Genomic DNA, 13,270 nt, shown 5'->3' on the forward strand with positions numbered 1-13,270 from the left:
ATCAGATATGGTTGCTTTTGTGATCTGCTTGTATTATTCTTCTCCCCATGTTAATATTCCTGATGACTGATGGAATTGGGCATGTTGACTCGTACCACACCTCAGCTGAATTTTATAACAGTCTTTGTGACTGGGGGGGAAGTGGGGGAGAATGAATGAAAACAAGCCTCCCCTTCAGCACATAGTACATTCAAGTGTTTTTTCAGCCAAAACACTCAAATTAGATGTCACCAAAAAGCGACACCCGAAATGTTACAGAACACACAGTTCCAGGGAATTTAATCTTTCATCCATCACAAACACAAGGGAGTCCAAGTTTAATGAAACTATATTCAAAGATACATCAGACTGGTCTACAAACTCCTCTGAGGTAAGCATTCCCCTCTCTAACAGTAAAACAAAAAGTTGTCAATACCATCCTTATAGCCATTCTGAGTCTATCTCGAGCAGTAGGGAAGCAAAAGAGAAAAAGCTCTCAAGCCACTGCATTCCAAATGTATTTGAATAACTGGCCTTTCTGAGATACCAACTTTAAATAACACTTGACAGGAAGGGGAAGGGAAAACAAACTCAGGATTCAAAAAACAAAATTCTGGAAGAAGAACGAGGAAAGGTGTTTGTACGTCACTCAGTAACTTGGTAGGGTGAGGAACTCCTGGCACATTCCACATTATTAATAGCTTACAAGCTATAGGAACACTGACTATAAAACTACCAGAGAAGAAGGTTCTTTCAGTTACACATATTTCCATTAGCCTTATGCATGAGTAAGAATTATAATCCTAGGAATAATATCGCATGTCCTTGATGAAACCTTTCAATTGCTTTGGGAAAATACACAACTAATTGAAGACAGACTTATTGAGTTATCTGGTAAGACTGGGACTAAGTCCAAGGGTCCTTGATCCCTCTACCACATTAGTAAACTTTTCCCATACAAAAGCATTACAGAATATCTGTTTCCAATCCAATGCTATCAATAAACATTTGATATTTGGGGCAATCCTTTAGAAAAGTTATCACGCACCAGGTTGCTTCTAATACATATGGTATGGTATCAACTTTTAACTTCTTCTCTGATCTTCTCTATTTTTGTTCTTCCTAAAGCCACATATTACACTACTAATATTAAAAAAATAATAAATAAATAAATCTGAAGAAAGCAAACTAGCCTCAATGCCCCTGGGGAATCAGCCACCTCTGAAGCTGCCATTTGTGGTAACTATGAGTTTACTTAAGATCAGATTGCAACATTTTAAAATGAACTCACATATTTTCTGAAAGGCACGCTACCAGGTAAAAAAATTATAACTCTGAAAAAAGTCACCAATAAGTCAAACATTTCAAAGGCCTTATTAAATAAAATCTAGCTTCATAGTCATGTAAGCAGCAGAGATCTTTATAATGAATGGGCAGAATACACTACAGCAGATCAGAAATTATAAAACTAAATTAGAAACCCAAATCTCATTTGCTATAAAAACAAATGGTTCTTTGTTCTTGAAAAGGAAGTTGCTAAGATAATGCAACAAAGCACCCTTCTGCAGACAATTTCTAATGCTTAATCTTTTCTGTATTTCTATTAGCTGATTATACATGAATCATACAATTCAGTATTTTGTGAAAAAGTGGATATCATTAACATCTTATCCCACACTTTATGAAGTTAAATTCCTCAAAACTACCCTTCCCCCATATAGTGGACATATAGGTAAGAACTAAAATTCCATGGCACATTTCAAGAAAAGCTAAGGAATGTATGAACTTCTTTCTCTTAAATGAATACATTCCAAGATTCAAAGTTGTATGCCAGTGATGACCTCACCTGAAATTGATGAGAACAGATATTACTGTGGCTTGCTAAAGCACGGTCCATTACATATACACACAGCATCTCTGCCTGTCATTTGACCTTTATGCCTGCTGTACTGTCTGGGCGAGATGGCATTAGCTATCTTCACACCAGCTCCTACAGTGCTGTTTCACATTTGCAACTAAAACAGTGCTGACAACGCACTGATGTTTCACCTACTGTCGAACGGTGCTGCCTAGCATCAAGGCCTTCTCCGTTCCTTACTCTGTGCCCTCCCCTGCAGTGAACAGAAGTTGGGATGGGACACAACCAGGTAGATGATCCAAACTAGCCAAAGAAATACTCCATGTCATATAATGTCATGCTCAGCAATAAATGGAGAGAGGGGAGTGCTTCCTCTGTTGCTCAAATCAAATAAGCAGTGCGCTCTGACCAGAACAGCTTGGATTTCAGATAAATTACTAATGTAAAAGCTCTCAGCAGCCCAGTCCATAGCAGAGACAAGAGTTAATTTCCTGTAGTGTCAATACAGTTGGTGAAACTGCACAACAGTACCAGTGCCTAAATTATATCAGCCGTTGCAGCTCTTTTTCCAAAATGTTGGCAATACTGACCATGAAATAAAAACAAACGTTTTTGTGGTGAACATCAAAGTCAACAGAACAAACCTGGGTCCGAGGTTGGGTATTTTGTATAAACAAGCTCCACTTTTTCCTAAACAACACTCTAGCCTTTATGAACTGCTAAAACCTTGAGAATCAACCTTTTCTTCTCCTTTATAGAGCACCTAGAGATTGCCTGTAAGGTAAAGGAGAAAGATATCCTGGTTGACATAATTTTCATTGTTCAAGGTTAGATTTTATTAGTATTTTTTTTCAGGATGAGATTTTCAAATAATCTTCCAAGCCTTACAACTGAAAAAAATTATTCAGAACACAGTCACAAGTGGTTCTTATGCCCTAATTATAGTGCTTTCTCAATTTCTCACCCATCAGAGGACACACATCTCACATATAAGGGGAAGGAGAATGTCTGTGACTGACTGTGATATTGTTAACAAGAGAATTTAATTGAGAAACATTTTTGCATCTCACATTAGGTGTGACTCTTAGTTATGTGATATGTTCATGGGTGACAGGAAAATTATGCCTTACATCTGTAGAGATGTGTAAATGCCTCATTAAGTTTAATAATTATCTGTTAGAAGGGCAGTTCCACAAGAATCTCTCTGCTACTGAAAAATAGAAGGGACACAATGAAACAACATTGCAATTGTTTTATCACTGACCTTGCTGAATTAAACCACCTGTCCAGAAATATTTTTATAAACATATTAATAACGAACATTGTATCATAAGAAATGCATGAATGGGTTACATCACAAAAAGTTTATCAAGTAGCCCATGAAATAAGACACAGACTATATTTTAAGACTTGAGCTCAATTCAACCTGAATTTCTGTGTTAATTCACATATGACAGAGGAAGAAAGCAGAAGGTGGAAGAGAAAGGACATTGCTATGAAACATGACACATAAAAGGAAACCTTTTAAGAACAGCTTTTCAAACAAAAATCTTCAAGCATCATCTTTGACAGACAACAATCAATAGTATATGAGTGATTCCACTATGTCCTGTATAGCTAAAAACAAAACAAAAAAACCCACCACCTTCCTGGATGAGGCAGAAGGCAAATTATCCCAACAAAACAAAAAAAAAAAACCTCTCTAGGAAAGCTTTACTATCCCATTATCCCATTTACATTGACAGCTGAGTTTTACAGCTCAACAAGGATTATACAAATCTGGGAAACCAAAACAGAACATTATCAACTTCTGCTCACAATGAGAAAGTGGTTTGACAAACGAAGCACAACCTTCATACTAGCCAACTACGCATTTTGACACATACCATTAAACAAAAAATTAACCAGTTTATTATATTTAACATATTTACAAAATAGTACAAATTAAAGTACTGTAACCATTATTGCATGACAACAAAACCTCCATACAGGCAAAAGCAGCACATGAAAGAGACACTCCAGAATAGATAGGAAGTCTTTGGTACTCAAAATATAGTTTAAGATGCAGCATTAACTCAATCAATACAGGGCATTAAACACAGACAACGACATGTAGATTTATGCCACAAGTGTCAGTTCAGCTATGGCTTCCATTCTTCTCAAAGGCTGATTATTGGACTCAGCGATTGCTTAAAAGCTTTACAGTGACTTTAGGATGGAAAAACAACTCAAAATTATTCTAAAACCAAGCTGTTGAAAATGACTGATATATTTCTCAACTCTTACTGAATTAAACTGCCTCTTCTCAGAACTACCTGACAGCAAAGCACTAAACACCTCACAGGCCTAGAGCCTATTCCTCTACCCCTTGAGCAGGCAAAACTGTGCAAGAATCAACTTTGTCTACTTAAGGAATATAGGATCGAGCTCACAACGGACAATAAAACTGCATGGCAAAACATGATCAAAGATGGCATACTCTAGTCTACCCTGCTGTACACATAATTTACAAAATGTGTTTTATGCATAATCTACATATTTACAAATGTTCTCAATTGTTCCAACAAGTAATGTACTCAACACAATCACAGTTTACATAATTTTGAGGTAAATCCTTGAAAAGTTAGAGCATCAGCAGAGTTTCATCTGCAAAGCTGAATCTCACAAGTGGAGGATTTCTAATTGGAAGATCCTCTCTTTACCTGGTCACACAGCAGTGCATGCTAGGTGTAGCAGATGGGTAGGATGGTTGCAGAGACAGGGGATTATTATGAATCCTCTGTGCTGTGCATGGCTCTTTCTGATGGCCAGAAGGAGGCCAGAAAGAAGCAAAGAACACTGGGGACAGCCAAAAACAATCTGAAATATGTACTAGCAGATTCTGCTCCATGGACGAACAGTGGATATTATGTTGCTTGCAGAGTGGGAAAACCTGCAGTGTTAAATCACGCAGTGTCTATGCACACTAATTGCAGGATGACTATGTGAAAAGAGGAAAGGAAAAAGCAAAAGAGAGGATGTGGGACAGGTTGAATTAACTTTCTTGATTGGTCAACATTAATTATGTTGCTTGTAGAGTGGGAAAAACTGCAGTGTTAAATCACACAGTGTCTATGCACACTAATTGCAAGATGACTATGTGAAAAGGGAAAAGCAAAAAAGAGGATGTGGGACAGGCTGAATTAACTTTCTTGATTGGTCAACTTTACTCTAGAAAGAAAATGCAAAGAAAAAGAAAGAGCTTTATTTTCTTAGAAGTTTTCAAGTCAGGTTAGACATTATCTAAATACTTAAAAGTGCACATACAAAGATACCACCCACATTTATTTTAACATATAACTACAGCATTCTGACCCTCCATAAATATATTTAAAGACTGCCTCACCAATGGGTGGACACCACTTTACAAGGCTTGATGTTTCAAGCTGTCTAACCTAGACATATTTTTCCTTGCAGATGTTCATAACACTGAAACAAGACCACTCACTCGCTGCTGTTTAGTGTCCCAGGGAACAAGAGAGGACTGGGCACCAAGAATTCTGCAAGTTGCCTTTGCATTACCTTATAAGAGCACAAAAGGTGGTAGAAACTCCTCTCTAACTAGGAAAAGACAGTTTAGAGTTGGAAGTGTCAAAGTTCTTCTGAATCAATCAAGCAGTTAAGATAAACAGGTTTTTTTCTTGAGAATTGACATCACCTTGCATTAGTATATTCTCCCACAGAATAGGTCCACAATACTTATTTGATGTTAATGCTGAAAACTTTAAAACTGGCCATGACTCAGTTGCACTTTTATGGTCAGCTGCTTAAATGAAAAAACCTCACACAAAAAGACCTGGGATGACAAAAACGGATCCCACAATTCCACTTTCTGGATGCTTTTTCAAGCCATACCACATCACTACACCTTTTCCAAATGTTGTCTTAAAACAAATTGTTAGAAGATTTAAGCAGGACATCAAAGCAGTCAGTTAACAAATTATATATGCATGAATGCTAATCATGTTTACTATGTATTTTCTTCAAAATGTGTTTGTGAGTGGAGCTGTAAGGTGATAAGTGGTCTGATGTTTCAAGACAAGTCTACTGACTATACTTTAGGCCCACTGGAATGACTGAACTCTGCTTTCTGAATGCAGTGATAAGGAGGAATAATAAGCCTTCATCTCCTTGTACCATCACAGATGTTAGCTAGAAGAAAAGAGACTTATTAAATATTCAGCCATTGCTAGTATTCATGGTGTAGTACAGGGTGAAATGAAAAGGAGCATAAAGCAATTTTTCCAGAAATCTTCTGGGAAGGTGAAGGTTGGACTTTGTACTGAACCCCAGTGATGGCAAACTGGCAGGTTGTTTCTTGCACAGCTCTGAGCAAGGTAATAATCTGTCAGCACAAACTTCTGTATAAATCCCAACATTAAGACTGGAAGGTTTAGACAGACAAAAATGCTGCTGTTTAAATACTTAACGAGACCAGTAACACTTTGAAGATATTAGATTTTTACAATCCCTGAAACTGCTGGTCAGCAGAGGAAAGATTTTAATTCATTCGTCCTCTTCAACATAAGTTGATGGAAACCAGCCCACCTAAAAAGGGGAAAAGCAGAACAAAATAATACATGAGATGCACAGTTACTTTTTAAATGGCTGAACTAGGCAATACAAGAATGGCTCTGCTCAGTACATATAACATTGAAAAGATTAACTTGACTGACTTGTCACAGTTCGAGTAAGTACCCTAAACAAAGAATAACTTGCAGATACTATAATCTGGAAACTAAACACCTCTCCCCTTCCCTTCCCGCCTGCCCGCCCATGCCCTCCCCCCTCTCCCCACCCCTCCAAAACCACACACACACACACACACAAAAAAAACCCAACCCACAAATAGAAATCCACTTTTGCCCAAATGAGAAGTCTGAGTATTCAGGAAAAAAAAGTCATTCAGGACAAAAAAAAGTCTAGAAATACCAAAACCAGAAGTAGTTTTATAAAAGGCGGGATGCTGCTGCTATTTTTTTTAAATACGCCATTAAATATTTAACAGGCTTTCATGAGGTTCAGGGAATCCTCTTACAAAGGAAAGCGTGCCTGATTTGTTGCATTACATGGAGCTAAATTCCACTGCCACCAACAGGAGTTTTAAATATGTCAGAACCAGAAGGCAGAGTCCGGTGTTTCACATTTCGTAAGTTATAATGTTATCTCCATTCTGAATAATGATGTGCCTAAGATTATATAAGGCACACAGGGAAGCAACGTAATGTATTTCTTATTGTCTTATCTATTTGTTTCAGGTTTTTCACTCAGACTTCTTCATACCTAAGTCAATTGAGCACTCATGAAAGACCTCAAAACCAAACCTAGAGCATGATTGGAAGGAGTAACTGCATAAATTTTGTTTTAGACTACCTTGCCAAAATATCTCCAGAGATGAGCTTATGATCTCAAGTCCAGGCTATGAAAGCCATCAGAAAGAATGCTAACACAGTTAACAGGACATCCTTTAGGATATTTTGCATTAGAATGAGACGTTCAGTTTTCTTACATGTAAAATGTATATAGGATGACCACTATTTCTTCTGCTTCCCTATTTCTTCTTGCCTAATTGATAGTTTCACTTCAAGAGCACAACCAGGCTCACGTACATTTTAAAAAAAAAAAAATTAAAAAAATGTTCTCCAAATTGCACAAAGCAGTAAATCTGGACATCTACTTCAACTGGGCCTGCAACTCTCATTTCCAGCTTCCAGCAGATTTCCTTTCTTCCACTTTGCATTCCTTGGCCCTGCATCTCAGCCCATGAAAACATGGAAACAGCAGCTCAAATACTTCTGACTGATCTGCATTAAAGAGCAATATACTAAGTTTGAAACAATATAGACTTTATAGGTCAAAACTGAAACTTCACTTCAATGCAAGTCTCAGAGTGCAGTGTAAAGTGACTTTGTAAAAATCCCTGCTGAATATGCCACTTCATATGAGACACATGTTTAGAAACCAAAGAAGAAGGTTTCTATAAGGTTGCTAATGCCATTGCATTGTAGTCTGGCAGAAAGGTGTGGAAATCATTCTTTGTTAAACTGCTGAACAGATTTCCACAGCACCAGTAACCTGAGGTTTTCATCACAAATATTTGTGCACACCACATTTCAAAGAAGTTCATCTGTAGCTGCACTATTAACCCTGGTTACTTTCCAACCTTATAATCTCACCCAAATATTCAGCCTTGTAGGTCACGTTAAATAACCAATTAATTTAGATGCTGGGAAAGCTGCCTGGCAAGTGTTCTGCCCGGCTCCTATGAAACACAGATGAGAACACATTGTATGTTGTGAATTTAAATATACAAAGAAAGTTTATGATGTAGGAACACATATTTTTTTTACAAAATCACTGTCAGTGAAGGCAGAAATGAGACAAAGAAAAAAAAAAAAACAAAACCACCTTACCCTTCCATTTACTTCACCTCTCCACCAGCCATTTGCACTCATCTTTGTATAAATTTTTACAACATCCCCTTTCAATAAGGACAGTTCTCTCATGTCTCTTGCACAGAAGTCATACCTGGCTATGGCAATGCCTATCACCTTCGGGCTTAGCACTGAAATGAAACAGACATTGATAGTCTTAGCATTTGTTAATTGAAGGCTACTCAAGTAATGTAAATAGCAGTACTGTAAAATATAAAAAAAAATATTTCACAACATACACTGGCATTAATTTTATATAAACGTGAAAGCATCTACACCACAGAGATCAAGAAGGTTTAAACATAGGTGAATGGTATAAAAGTTGAAGGGATTTTATGTGATTTTTTTTTAATAGTCATTTTTATTTAGAAAAGAGTCAAAACTAGATGAACCGTAAATAAAATATCCCCCATCCCAAAATTTCTACATACATTTAAAATGATTATATTTTTATGCTTCATAATAAAACTTGCTGCCCGTTAACGTGCATCAACATATTTTACAGGTCACTAGTTTCTTTCCAAAAGAATTATTAGCATTTACAGTTGATTTAACTTTAAACCTCTAATGAAGCAAAACAAACAGAATAAGGTGCTGTTCTTTCAAAAACAACTCCCAAGTTAAACATTAATGCACTTAAAATTGGAAACTAACATCATCATGAGCAAAATAGTAGAAGTTTCCACAGAAAATGTGTATGGATCATTTGTTACAAATTGCATGAACATTGGCTGATGTAAATCTACTCTTTTCAGGAGATTATTCTGTAAATCACCCATGAATTTGTTCTACAAAACTTTTCATGAAGAAAAAAAACCTTACAGATTTTTTCCCAAGTTTCAGTGAAATTAATACTCTAAAAGCTACATCAACGTAAATGCCAATGCAAAGCTCAGACGTTCTAAGCAATAAAAAGTTGTGAAATATTTTTAAAAACCAAATGTGAAAAAAGCCTCATTTCAAAAACCAATCCCATTCTACCAAATAATTTTATAGGAAATTATGTTTTCAAGCCTGATGTAGAATATATAAACTTGAAAAAAGGAATTCTCAACTCCTCTAATGACAGGTGGGCATAGCACCTAAAAGATAAAGGCCTTTGACTTGAGCAGTTTAGAAAAGACATCTACTACTCTATTGCACTTTGTAGTTGGATTGCTAATCCAATCTGGCTAAAGCATTCGTATTTTTTTTCCATCAGTACCATTGTTTTCCTATTTAAGTCAGTCCAGACAGGAGTTTACAAGCAGAAGCAAGCTTCCTACTGAAAAGCTTTCAGAAGATTTCATCATATGAGCATGACGGATGACTTGACAGAATGTACATATAATAATCCTTTTTCTCAGAACCCTTTCCAATTTCTTAGAAATTCCCTATCATCTTTAGGAAATACCATTAAGGTTCTAGTTTTGCAATGCAATTGCTTCAACAATGTAACACGAAAAGTTCATAGCTAGTTGCCTTTACATTAAATCAGGAACACAAAATATGGCAAATGGGCTAGAAAATCTTGACAGTTTCAGTTGTGCTTGTATTTAAGATTTCTCCTGACCTCACTGGGGACATTTATAGAAATGGAGGCTTTTGCATAATAGTATAAAATATATGAAAATCATAGTCAAATATTTTTATCTTACAGTGGCAATTCAAAAAAGTTACTTTAAAATAACAATAAATACTATGTTTAAAATATTATTAGATGTATCACAAAAATTCAATGCCTAAAAATCTATTTTGGCAACAGATTATGCCCTCTTTTATATCATGCCATTGAAGCTTAGTCCAACCTTTCACACTGGTTATGTCTAGTTGCTTATCAGATACTTGATACAAGACATACAAGATGCCATATAAAAGAGAACCAGCATCTCAATTTATTGCTTATATTTACTATATAAAGATGTTATAGTTCAAACATACTTTTTTCCCCCTCTAAGCAAGTCAGATGTAGATGCTACTTGTTTAGATCCTGACGTGAAATGTCCTATACCTTATCAGCATTGCAGTAATCAATTTTACAGGGAAAGAAAATTCATGGACAGCAATTGTTTTGGAGAAAGAAAAAAACAAGAAGAGCAGTTATTGATTGTAAGGTCAGTAACCATTTATAGGTGTGCAGCAATATCACTGGCAGATTTGGGGAAGCATCACAGGATGGAAGGAGCAATTCTGGGGAGCATGGTATCATTTCAGATTCTAGAAAGGAGATAAAGGGGCAAGGAAGAAGATTACATGAGGCAAATATGAATAAATTTGGGAAAACATGAAAGAAAAGAACTAAGGAGGGAAGAAATGCATGGGAAAATAATGAGGGAAAATGCTGAGGAAAATTAGGATAGAGAGGGGGGCACATCTGGGAAAAAAGAGGACTTTAACTCTTTTTCAAGTTGTAAAGCCAGAGAGGAAAAGGAGAAAGCAGCAAGAGAAATCAAAACCATGTATATCAAAAGTCTTGAGGCACAACATGGCAGAATTAAGATTAATTTAGAATCCAACACCCATATTTCCAAATAAGAGTGATGCTCATTCTAGGAAATATATAAAAGGAAGCCAGATGAGTGGGGGAATACAGGAAAACGACAGTGCTTAATTTTGGAGGAAACATTAACCATATCTCTATGGTGACATAGTTATAAAACCAACTTGAACAGAGACTATCATCCCTGAATTCCCAATCAAAGCTCTCCCAGGATAAACAAAACTTGAAGGAAGACAGTCAGCATGTGGAAAGGACATCTGCACAGATGGGAGAGAGAAGAAACACTGGGTGAAGGAAAGAAAGAGGATAGCTACAGGGAGAATGAGGAGAGAATGGGATTAACAGAGGTTGACGGAAAGGAACCGCCCAACAGGAGAATGAGAAATTAAAGAGGGGGAAAAATGAAAGAAGCTGTTGAGAAATCAGTAATAAATAGATCTTGTTTATTAGGAGGGAGATACTCAGAGGATTAACAGGAAATAGTGAGAGATCTGAGGGAGGTGAATAAAAGGTAAGTGTGTGAATGAGAAAAATATACCTTTGCTTAACCTAGCCTTTCCTTCTGCAAACAGGAGGCTAAGAAGAGACAGGGAATTAGTCAGCTTTGATTTACACTAAAGTACGCTGGAAAAGTTGCTCGTTGACAGTGAGATAGATGTGCTGCAAATGAATTTTAATACTAGTTTAGACCACTGATGAAGGAAACTGGGATGCAAACAAAAGAGGCTCCATGTGATCACAGCAAGCTGGTCTAGCTCACATTTCTGCCTGAGCCTAAAGGCCAACTCATTATTACAAAAGCTGTGAGTAGCTGTTTACACTCTCCTTGTGGTATGGCCTCCTCATCATTCTGCAGCCATATCCCCTAAGGGTTGCTCTTGTGTATTAGTTTCCACGCTCCTTGAAGCAATGCACATTTACTTGCACTGCTTAACCAAACCTCACTTCTATTACACAAGCACGGGCAGCACCTCCGGTAGCGCTCTGTAGCCAACCCTTCTCCTCTGTTACCAACTTCCACATCAGCACAACTAAGCCAGCTCTGAAGATCCTTTTGAAAAAAATATTTGTAATATCATGAAATAAGTATTTGTGCATTTAATATAAGTGATTTTTTTGGCTATTTTAAAAAAGATGGCTTTACTAAGATCATATGAAGTAATGTAGCCTACCTATCAGGATAAGAAATCCCATTCCAACAGATAAATAAACTTAAATTAAGAATCACTAATCAACATTTTCCTTTATTTTTGTACTATATATAGTATAAATAAATACACAGCATACTGCAATATGCAGGACACTGAATCCTTACCTATTGTTACAGTAACTTAAGAATTTTCTAGTAAAGCAGTTTTTCACAGGAAAAAAGGAGTGTAATTATAAATGTGTTGAAATCACATACGGGAATATATGGGAATGTGTGACAGGCTTAAAGTAATGCCGAGTCTTGATTGCTCTTCTATCACTGTAGGCAACTTCACAGTTTCATTTACATGGAACAGATACAAGTTTCATTAAGAACAGACTATAATCAAGTACTGTGCAGTTGAATGAAAAGCAGCATCTTCTATCCTTGCCCAAAAAAATAGAAGCTCACAGTATTTACGGACAATAAAGGGCCAAAACTTAACTCCTTTGCATTCTCTGATTCACATGAGATGAGTGCTTCAGACATTCCAGCTGAATGTCACAACCACAGGGTGAACAACTATACCAGAATGGCTTTCTATTCAGCTCTTCTACAGATGTGTCCCCTTACATAAATGTCAGTTTGAAGAGTGCCTTAAAGCTTGGATTCTCTACTCTCTGGTTACTGGAAGTAAAGGTATCTGCCCGCCAAAAAATCTGTATGTAAATTGAGACAAATGGAAGAAACACCCCAAAACAGTGAACCACCAAGGAGCAAAGCATTCAAGAGCAGTATAGGATATTGAGATCGAAATCCCTGGCCTCAATCATGTGAGGGCTCATCAGAGACACTCAGCACAAGTAAGCACACTAACCATTCTACTACTGAGCTGCCACCTACATCCTCTTCCCTTCTACAAACTATAGAAAGCCTTAAGAATCCATCTTGGAGCACTAAGCAATCTGGACAACTTCTGTGGGACAACTGTAAAACACACTGCCTACTCAGATCTCCTAGTCATTTCTTGATTATGACTGCACTCGCATTCACGCGTGCCAGGCACCTCCCCCTCCCTGGTGCAAAAGGCAGCCTCAGTCCCGATCTGCACAACCGAGGCCAAGTCCTCCACCCTTTGTACACGGAGGTGTGTCAGTGTAACATGAGTTACACGGCATTCTCAACAGTAGTAGCTCCTTCCATATGCTCCTCAAAGGCATTTACCTTCCTACAAGCCAAATTCTTCTGGAATTGTCCAGTGGTGCAGTTCACCTCTTTGAAGACTAGGTCTTCAGAGACCAGAGCAAGTCACAGCCATACTGAAGCACTAACTGAGACTACCATTGCTACTG

General features: G+C 37.2%; 1 protein-coding gene across 2 annotated transcripts in view; it reads right to left on the reverse strand.

The window, feature by feature from the left end:
- Positions 1-3,725: 3,725 nt before the first annotated feature.
- VAV3 (vav guanine nucleotide exchange factor 3) overlaps positions 3,726-13,270 on the reverse strand; it is a 172,739-nt gene continuing 163,194 nt past the window's right edge. For both annotated transcript variants that reach the window (XM_056355518.1, XM_056355517.1), the window contains exons 26-27: positions 8,290-8,441; positions 3,726-6,424 (exon numbers count right to left, since the gene is read on the reverse strand). In XM_056355518.1, the coding sequence (XP_056211493.1) occupies positions 6,383-6,424; positions 8,290-8,441 (194 nt within the window). In that variant the 3' untranslated portion in view covers positions 3,726-6,382. The remainder of the gene's footprint in view (positions 6,425-8,289; positions 8,442-13,270) is intronic.

This window comes from Falco biarmicus, chromosome 11 (assembly GCF_023638135.1).
Source record: "Falco biarmicus isolate bFalBia1 chromosome 11, bFalBia1.pri, whole genome shotgun sequence".
Classification (NCBI taxonomy): domain Eukaryota; kingdom Metazoa; phylum Chordata; class Aves; order Falconiformes; family Falconidae; genus Falco; species Falco biarmicus.